The following is a 9,982-nucleotide window of genomic DNA, read 5'->3' on the forward strand; positions in this document are numbered from 1 at the left end:
CTCTGCGTGTCCGAGCCACACACACCGTAATGCACCTGCTGGAGCTCATGGGGGATGCAGTGCTACACGTGCCTCACTCTCTCCATCTCTGTTATTTATCTCACCTCCTGCATTCTGTTCCCTTTCCCCATCTCTCTCTCTCTCTGCCTCTCTCTCTCTCTCTCTCTCTCTCTCTCTCAGACATTAACGAGTGTTTGCTCTTGACTCACACCTGCCGGGCAGACGAGAAGTGCGTCAACACCGCCGGTCATTTTACATGCGAGCGGGACCTTGTTTGCCCTGCAGGATATCGAGTGAGGAGCAGGACGTGTGAAGGTAGTCCCGCCAGACTGAACACTACAACAGGACCCCTCGTCCTGCAGCACAGGACCACACTGCACAGTGTCCTCTCAGCGTCCTGTGTTCCAAATATCTTGCCACCATGTCACATACCACAAAACTCCTAGTTGTCCATGTTTCTCATACGGTGGTGTTTTGTTGTTTAAAATTGGTGTTCATTTTTATGTCTGTTTTATTATTATTATATAGTAACATATCTGAGACGTATCATTCAGAAAGATAACGTCTGTCACAAAAACACCTGACCTTCTAAAACAACTCTACATCTCTTACCCCTTTGTCTTTTATTCCCTTCTACCGTTCTTGCCGTCTTTCCGTCTCTCTCCATTCCTCTCTCTCCCTCTACCATTCTCCTTCTGTTCTCTGCACTGCTCTCGTAATAACCAACTGGGTGTCTGAAGGCGCCGGGAATTTAGGGCAGCAGGGACTTTAGTTTGGCGTTCTGCTGCACTGGGATCGTTGCTTTGGGATGGGCAGGACCAACATGGCAGCATTTGTATCCCATTATGAAAGGGATTAAGAATTACACAACATATATTTACATATAAGTCTAGGAAAAAATATAGACAACATATGTACTTAGCAAAGGAAAATAAAACCATAGGAAAAGAACCTATTCTTGAGTCACAGTGCCACCAAGTGGTCATAGCGCATCATAATTCATGGGATTACTGCTAATGTTGTTCCTTTTTTAGTGCTTGCAAATGAAATGTTACTGCAGCCTAATTTGAATGATGAAGATGATGACATGTTAGTAGCAAACATGTTAGTTCCAGTAAACGTTAAATAGCCCTTATCCACCCGTATACCCAGCACTCTACGAAATTACAGCTCCAAGTAAAACGATGTGTTTGTGTGTTCGGTTACTTCACAAAGCAGAAAAGCAACAGCTCCAGTTTCTGTGGTCTCCTTTCAGACGTTAACGAGTGCACCCAGGGAACCCACAGATGCGCAGCGGGCTCTGACTGCATCAACACGCTCGGCTCCTACAGCTGCCGGGGCAGGACCAGATGTCCTGGGGGCTTTAGTCAGGACACGCGGGGACAGTGCCTCGGTAATCACTTTAATGCCCACTGAAGTCTGTGATGCCTGAAACCTTTGATTCTCTTTAACATCCAATTAGCAACTTTCACTGAATCCAATAGACCAGAATCTGTGGCAGAAATACACAGATGATAAAGAAGATTTTGTTTCTTTAAGGTTGTGAGTGTCTTTAAGGTTTAAGAGAGTATTATTTCTATCATTAATCAACACAGTGATATTTCCCTACAATCACATTAGAGAGTAAACACCTAGAACATTCAGGAGCTTGTCCTCACGTTTGTTCTTTAATTGAATCTACCTTTCACTTGTGCCTCTGAGTTGATGTCTAACGTCCTGATAATTAAGTTCAGTTAATTGGACACAGACTCTAAATAGAGTCTGCTGGGGGTTGGTCTCCAGGTGTACAGTAGGAGACACCTGTTATAGATCAGTTACCTCACAAATGTCTACCTGCGGGGCTGCAAGATTTAGCTACCGGATCCCAACCTAAACACGCCTGAGCTAGTTCATCATCTGATTGGTTGAGCACTTCCTGTGCTGGGTTGGTAGGACCAACCCCTAGGTGCTCTGACCCTCCAAGATTGCAGTTGGCCAATGGAGGGAGATCCAGTGTCTCAAATAGCGAATCACAGGGCAGCTAAGGAGTTAAATAGCAGCCGATTTGCAGCAGGATCAAAGAGAAGGTGGGGAGGCCGCTGAGGGGCAGAAGGGATGAGCAGCAACATACCCCCACCCCCAAACTTCCAACACCAACCCCAACCGCCCCCTCCGCATGCTGACGGGATGGAATTAGCCCGCAGGAACAGGAAGCCGGGCATGTTGAGACAGCGAGTAAGACGCAGATCTTGAGTGGGAACAGATCTAGAACGCAGGCATCCGCACTGTAGAAAGAGCAGCTGAGAAATGGCTCAGTTTATCCAATTAAAGGATAAATGAGTGACTGACTGCAGAGACTTTACAATCTCCAGATGCGTTGAACTGAACTTACCAATCATTGTTCAGCTGCAGGCAAAGTTTCCATTTGCTGAGCTGTGGTCTCCCGTGTTGTGTGTGCAGACATTGACGAGTGTAGGACCCTAACCCAGCCGTGCAGCTCCGGCTTCAACTGCGTCAACACGGTCGGCTCGTACACCTGCCAGCGAAAGACAGTCATGTGTGGCAGGGGCTACCACGCCAGTCCTGATGGCCTGAGGTGCACAGGTAAATGCCTGATAGGCCAGGCCTGAGCTTCTCATGAAGGCAGCACTCTCTCCCAGGCTTTCTGGGCACTGCTGTCAAGTTTGGGCTTTTAACTGTTCTAACACAACCTGATTCAGCTCGTTATGGAATTGCCAATTAGCTCTTTCACTGGACCTAGTGCCTTAGAGCTGGAAAGACACTAGAAAAAAAACAGGTGCACCTGGAATCTCAACAATTTTGACTGGGAGTTATAGCCAACCAGACTACACTTTTGCATCTATATTAATAAAATTCAGACTGACCAGTAAATTAAATGTCTTTCATTCGCTGTTCACAATTCCCTCATTGGTTTTTATTTTGATATGGAAATCATTAATAAGAATCATTTTAATATGATCTCAAACATGCTCTTGTGCTGCCTCCTGTCTACGGTGTCTGGTATTGCCTCCCCTGGCTTTCACATGCAGACGTGGACGAGTGTCAGACGGGTGTTCACCGCTGTGGAGAGGATCAGCTGTGCCACAACCTGCCCGGTACCTACCGCTGTGACTGCCATACTGGCTACCAGTACGACATGGGCAGGAGGATGTGTGTGGGTAAGAGGATGCAGACTTATGTACTCTATGCACACGAATATGTCCAGAATCTAGTCTGGATCTGATAAAACGGTGCCATGACCCTGTTTCCTAAACTGTAATGGATGCAGTGTGATACAGTTGTTTGTTGTTAGTTGTAGAAAATATGCAGCACTTAATATGTACAAGTACAATCTGATGATACACAAATTCAGTATATGATTTAATATGCATAAGTATAAATATAATTTGTTTACCATCTTCGGATGGGGGACATACTGAGTTGGAATGAAATAAAGTTACCAAAATATTGGCAAGCGTTAATCAAGATTTTCAACCCTATCAAACATCTACCTCCTGAGAAAAGGTGATGTGAGCTGCGGTCTGAGACACATGCGGTGGTGTGAAATTCCCCGCTGGGTTCGGGCCGTCTGTTTACATTTTTATCGGGAGCGCGAACACAGGTAGTCACGCCGTGGCTTTGTGGAGCCTTATCTCAGCCCTTCAGGCTCCAATGGGCTGTAGAGGTCCGGGCACTGACGCACGGTGTTGTGGCTCAGCCTTGGGGCCTCCGCGCGCTGTTTAGACTAGCACGGCTCACGTTTTGTCTCACGTCACTTGCTGCAGACGTGAACGAGTGCTGGCGGTACCCGGGTCGGCTGTGTGCTCAGACGTGCGAGAACACCCCGGGGTCCTACCACTGCTCCTGCTCCTCCGGCTTCACCTTATCCACCGATGGCAAGAGCTGTGAAGGTAGGGGCTGATAAGGAGACGGCGTTTGGGCCACCTCGATCCCAGCCGCCCGTCCTTCTGACATGTGTCTGTGACATAAACCCAGAAACACTGCGGTTTGCCTTTCTGGCAGAGTCTCTGATGAACGCTTACTAGAGCATTTCTATCAGTCAGCATCAGTATAAGTGAATTCTCCAGTGTTGATGGAAGATGGCACACATGTGTCCCAGTGATGGAGACACATCCTGAATAAGGACCCCGTGTGTCATCACGCAGATGTGAACGAGTGTCTGCTCGGCCCCTGCGGTCAAGAGTGTGCCAACGTCTACGGCTCCTTCCAGTGCTACTGCAAACAGGGCTACCAGCTGCAGGAGGATGGACTCACCTGTGAAGGTAGCTCTTAAAAATCTTGAGAAAAGAAAATAAAAACACCCAGGAAACAGGTCTAGCATTATCTCCTTCTCAATTGCACTTTTTAGTGAAGACTGGTTGTTTTCCTGTGGTAGAGCTCTCTGAGGGAAGTCTGTCTGTCTCTCTCTCTCTGATAAACTATTGAAACGGAAGTCTAATAAGCTATCCTCAGCTAAATGAAGGTTGAATCAACGTTAATGGCCTGCTCATTCATCTGGGCTGTCTCTCAAAATCTGTCTGTCAAAATTACTGGTGTCAAGGAATGTCACGAACTAGAAATGACTTAATATAGGCTACCTGCAGGCCAGCCAACACAGCTAGCTAAATAGCTAGTCATCTGGCCAGCAAAGCTCTGGCTAGTGTATATGACAACCTCAAATATTATATGTATGAAATCTGTCTATCAATGGATTAGTAAACATGTATGGTCCATTAATTTTACCCAATTACATTTCAGTATTTAAAAAGCTCATATATCGTGTTTTTCACCGTACAGATATTGATGAGTGCTCCCAGAGAATGGTTCACTTGTGTGCCTTCAAGTGTGTGAATGTTCCTGGAAGCTACCAGTGCGCCTGCCCAGAACACGGCTACACCTTGTCCCCCAACGGACGCTCCTGCCGGGGTACGCCTGTCCGACTCTTCCCTCTGACACAGCCACTGGCAAAACAAATAAACAACTCCATATTTTGAAGTGAATAGTTTTGGCCCTTACCGTCTAACTGAAAGTCAGGTTCAAACTCCTGAGTCAAACTCCCATGGCGTGTTGTGTGATGTGGAACAAGCCTCTTTCTGCGCCGTGTTTCAGATGTCGATGAGTGTGGGATCGGGGCTCATAACTGCACAGCAGGGGAGACTTGCTACAACATCCAGGGAGGATTCCGCTGCCCCAGCATCATCTGCCCACCCAACTACCGCCACGTGGCCGACACGTACGAGCCGCCCCAGAGGGCATTTCCCTCACTTGAGACGTTTGTTTACAAACACACATACGGTGATATATGGGGTCTCCCCATGGGTGTTCAGTGGTATCGCTAAAGAGACCACTCCTGATCGGTTGCTTGGAGACGGAGACCCGCTGGCTACACAAATGAAGTAAGGTGTGCACCTGACACCAGGCTAACCCTCTGAGGATGACACTGAACACCCCTGGGCTAAGGGCGGAGTCACCTCTAGGGGTCCCTCGCTGATACTTTACTATAAATCTCATGTACGCAGATGTACTTGTAGTGCTTTGTTTCTCCTTTTCCAGACGCTGTGAACGTCTCAGCTGCTCCAGCGTTGTGGAGTGTCAGAACACTCCTGTGAGGATCACCTACTACCATCTCACCTTCCAGACCAACATCATCATCCCCGCCCAGATCTTTCGCATCGGCCCATCTCCAGCCTACACCGGTGACATCATCATCCTCAGCTTCTCCAAGGGCAACGAGGACGGCTACTTCAGCGCCAGAAAGCTGAACGCATACACAGGCGCCATCTACCTGCAGCGGCAGGTACAGCAGCCGCGGGACTTCCTCCTCGACGTGGAGATGAAGCTCTGGAGGCAGGGTACCTTCACCACGTTCCTGGCCAGGATCTACATCTTCATCACAGCCAGCATGCCCTAGACCTAATCCTGCTGGGACGTCCAGAGAGGATTCCCCTGTCCGCTGGATGGCTGCCAACTCCTGAACTCATCCCCGCCTTAGATACTCCAGAACCACAGCTTAGACTCGCACCACTTTATCATAACTTAAGTCCTATTTATTAACATACCTCCTAAGCCGTAAGCAAATGCATACAAACCAGGGGCTTCGTCCTACAGGCTCTGAGGGTCCCAGCACTCTGCACCTCTCTGTATTTTTCTTGATTTCATGCACCTGATCCAATTCATCAGCAAATTACCACTACCTTTTATAAGCGTTAGTTCCTCACATACGCGTTACACTCTAACTTCTCTTTGGTTGCTGGCAGGTTTGACAGGATTCTGCCTGTATAATAACAGTTTTAGTTGGTCTAGTCATATAAACGCTTCTGCTTTTCGCCAGACAGAGAACAAACACTGAAGCAAAACACTTTCAAATGTGTCATACAAGCACATGGAGTATCCATCAATTTATCCAGAGTGTAATGAGGATCAGTCTGTGTAAAGGGAGCATGCTGACCTGGACACCTGGATTAAACCACGACGAGCTACAGGCACCATGGGTTTTACATCACATGTGGGGGTATTTGAATGAGAAGGCAGTGGGGCATTTGTGGCAGTGTATATGCTGACAGTCTCAAACTCAAGGGGTGTAGGTGTCTATCTGTCACTTATTAAAACCCTACTGGAAAACACCCTAAAATATACCCCAAATAAAGGGTTAAAGATTAGCAAGCAAAGTAAAAATTTTTTTTTAAGTATTTTTAAAAACATTGCTAATTGGCATTTAATATATATAAGTGTTTTTCTATTCTCATAATATTTACTGGATGTATAAAGTTGTAAGCCATTCTATTTTGTCAAGCTTGATTTGGTATTAAAACACAAATAAACATTTTAAATTAATATAAATTATGTGTATGATACATAGGTATCAGTATGTACATACAGATCCGGTGCCTCGTTAAACTCCAGCGCTTTTCTGTCACTGTTGACTCACACCCATCTCTAGATTCAGACTGTCCACATTTATCTGTTCACATCAGAAAGGATATGTGTTATCCTGACAACATTAATAAATATGCAGTACATTCAGACTAACGGCACTTTCAAACTCTTCCAAACTATGCATTGAACATCTATCTTTAAAAGGGCAAAGAAACCCTAATCTAGCTTTCTGTACTTGGCTATCATTGCAAATCCCACCTGACCTCACACTACAGGTTCAAAAACATACAGTGGGCTTGAAAAGCATGCAAAATAAACCCTCTAAACAGTGATTAAATCTGAATGAACCTGCCTAAAGTGGGGGTCATTATGGTAAACAGGTAGGAGCTGTGAGAGAGGGTGTCTAAGTCTTCACTACCTTTTCCTTTTCCTGCTTCAAAGACTTCCTGTCATTCTCCTGCCACCCCATAATAACCCCAGGGCCTGCTGCGCCTCTGTGTACTTATCTCTGACAATTAGGTTTACTATTTCTGCCAGATTTAACTGAGGCAGAAGCTGTGATCAGGGCCACAGAGATGAAATCCTCTTTGATAGTTCAGGTGGTCATTATCTTAGGGTAAAACGCTTTTTTTAGCTACATGGAAAGACATGCTCAAGCCTATAATTGAATATGATATGAAAGCACATCATCACCGTACAAAACTGAACGGAATTACATACTTCACCACCTCTTTGGCTAAACAAGTCAAAGTCAAAGAAAGCAGCTCTCACAACTTAGTTTCATGTTCATAGCCACAAACATTTCCTCTGTAGAAGGAGGTGCGACTTTAAGGACCTGCCTCAAAGGCAGAGAGAGTCCACAGGAATTTGCCCACGAGGAGCGCAGTGATGTAAAATGGCTATGTAATAAAACGCCATGCCTCACTCCTGGTCTGGGCCCCGAGTCTCAGAGGAGAGATGCAGTGTAGCGGTGGGAAGTGAGAATCTTCCAGTCGACTCATCACGATACTCGTCTACAGAATATTTGTTTGAAAGAATCCAATTAGAATTTAGCTTTTGGATTGGATTCAATACCATTTCAAGTTCAATATAAGTTTGCTAAATCTCAGGATTTTATTCTAAAGACTGAAGTCAAAATCTATTCACATTTCTTCTAGAAAAGGAATTAAATCAGGAAGGATTGTGATTGTAAAACTGCAATGTGGTTGTTGTCCTCTGAGAATTAAAGTCCTAATGCAAAAGACATGCTTACCCAGGGTTGCCAACTCTCACGCATTGACCGTCTTCGCACGCTCTCACGCCACACTTCCGATTTCTCACGCCGAAAAAATCTAGTTTATTTTCCGCTGATCTACATCTATGATTCAATGAGTTACTAGTTCGCTCTGGCCCCAACCACTGGCAATCGATCGATCGCGATATAACACTTAATTTGTGTCCATTTTACACTGCCTGCCCCTGTAACGAGGGCGCCCCCGATCATCAACTTACGTTCGGCCACCCCCCACCCGTCAACAATTTACACTCGCCACCTCCTCCAGGTTCAAATCTCACTCCAAGCGATCTTGAAAAGTTGGCAACCCTGGCTTACCACCCACGATGGGCAGCGGTTGGCAGGACGCAGGTGTATTTACAGTAGCAAGCATTACAATAAATATTCTGTAGACATTGTCCATTAGTTGTCGTTTGTCAACTGTCACTTTGCTGAATGTTACAGGCTGTGTTTGTCCTTCCATATATGCGGGGATCCTGGCTACAAACAGCAGATGGCACCGCTGAGCTCAAAGTTGACCGCTGAGGTTCACCTCACCACTCTCAGACCCTCCCTCATTATTCAGACCACTCCCCCTTCATTTACACAGGCCCACCCACATTGCAGGCTCTCCCATTATTCACACTCATGGGCACACCCCTTCGTTTACATGGGCCCACCCACACTGCAGGCTCTCCTATTATTCACACTCATGGCCACGCCCCTTCATTTACATGGGCCCACCCACACTGCAGGCTCTCCCACTGGCAAAGCCAGTATGCTGGCGCAGTGGAGAAAATTGGTGAACTGTAGCAAAGGTGGTACATACAGGTAATGTGATGTTAGAACCTACCGAGTCCCAGTTGTTCTCACGGCATACCTGTCAAGTGTCCCGTTTTGGCCGGGACAGTCCCGTATTTTACCGCTCTGTCCCGGCGTCGTCCCGTATTTTTATTTTCCCGTATTTGTCCCGTATTTTCAGTTTTCAATTTTTATTTTTTTAAAGCATTCATGTGCCGCTCCAAACAGAATTCTGTCACTAGCCTCGCGAGAACTGCAGGTGGAACTGCCACCCAGACTACTGCAGATGACAGTTCTCGCGAGGCTAGTGACAGAATTCTGTTTGGAGCGACACATGAATGCTTTAAAGAAAAAAATTGAAAACTGAAAATACGGGACAAATACGGGAAAATAAAAATCAGAGATGGATTTAACGAGAGAAGGCAGTCCTGCCTAAAAAGCTAAGCGTACGTGTGAGTACCTTGACGAATGGAACAGGGAATTTACTTTCCTAAAGTGGAGCATGAAGGGGCATAGCTACTCATTCTGTAAGATATGTAGCTGTGATTTTAGTGCCTCTCATGGGGAAGGAACGATGTCCGTCAGCACGAACAATCTGCCAAGCACAAATGCGAGATGTCCCCATTTGTAGCTAGAAATACCACTAGAAAATAAATTTTTTTATTCATTTGTAGTTCAAAACATATTTGGGGTGTTTTTTCTTCACTTTTTGCCACTCCAAAGATGTTTTCGTTTCTCCTACAGCCTCGATTGCAGCTATATGCAAATAACTGATTATGCAAATTAGGCGATGATGTCATATACGAGAAATGTCCCGTATTTTTAAATACAAAACTTGACAGGTATGTCTCACGGTCCAGCCTACAGCCCCAGTTCTAACGCCCGAGACATGCTGTATGCTTACACCACCGTTGTTCAGCCTTCAACAATTGACATTTACATTTACATTTATGGCATTTAGCAGACGCTCTTATCCAGAGCGACTTACAAAAGTGCTATGTAGTTGCTTGGAATCTCCAAGGTAGAATAGATAGTCCTGAACACAAGGTACTCTAAGCTGGAAAAACCACTAGA

General features: G+C 45.9%; 1 protein-coding gene across 2 annotated transcripts in view; it reads left to right on the forward strand.

Moving 5' to 3' along the window:
- LOC143525185 (fibulin-2-like) overlaps positions 1-9,086 on the forward strand; it is a 28,970-nt gene extending 19,884 nt beyond the window's left edge. The window contains exons 9-17 of one of the 2 annotated variants that reach the window (XM_077018804.1): positions 181-315; positions 1,256-1,393; positions 2,440-2,583; positions 3,030-3,158; positions 3,765-3,890; positions 4,146-4,262; positions 4,777-4,905; positions 5,089-5,212; positions 5,533-9,086. In XM_077018804.1, coding sequence (XP_076874919.1) covers positions 181-315; positions 1,256-1,393; positions 2,440-2,583; positions 3,030-3,158; positions 3,765-3,890; positions 4,146-4,262; positions 4,777-4,905; positions 5,089-5,212; positions 5,533-5,890 — 1,400 coding nt within the window. In that variant the 3' untranslated portion in view covers positions 5,891-9,086. The remainder of the gene's footprint in view (positions 1-180; positions 316-1,255; positions 1,394-2,439; positions 2,584-3,029; positions 3,159-3,764; positions 3,891-4,145; positions 4,263-4,776; positions 4,906-5,088; positions 5,213-5,532) is intronic. The other variant, XM_077018805.1, reaches the window with a different exon arrangement.
- The last annotated feature ends 896 nt before the right edge of the window (positions 9,087-9,982 follow it).

Source organism: Brachyhypopomus gauderio, chromosome 10, assembly GCF_052324685.1.
Source record: "Brachyhypopomus gauderio isolate BG-103 chromosome 10, BGAUD_0.2, whole genome shotgun sequence".
NCBI lineage: Eukaryota > Metazoa > Chordata > Actinopteri > Gymnotiformes > Hypopomidae > Brachyhypopomus > Brachyhypopomus gauderio.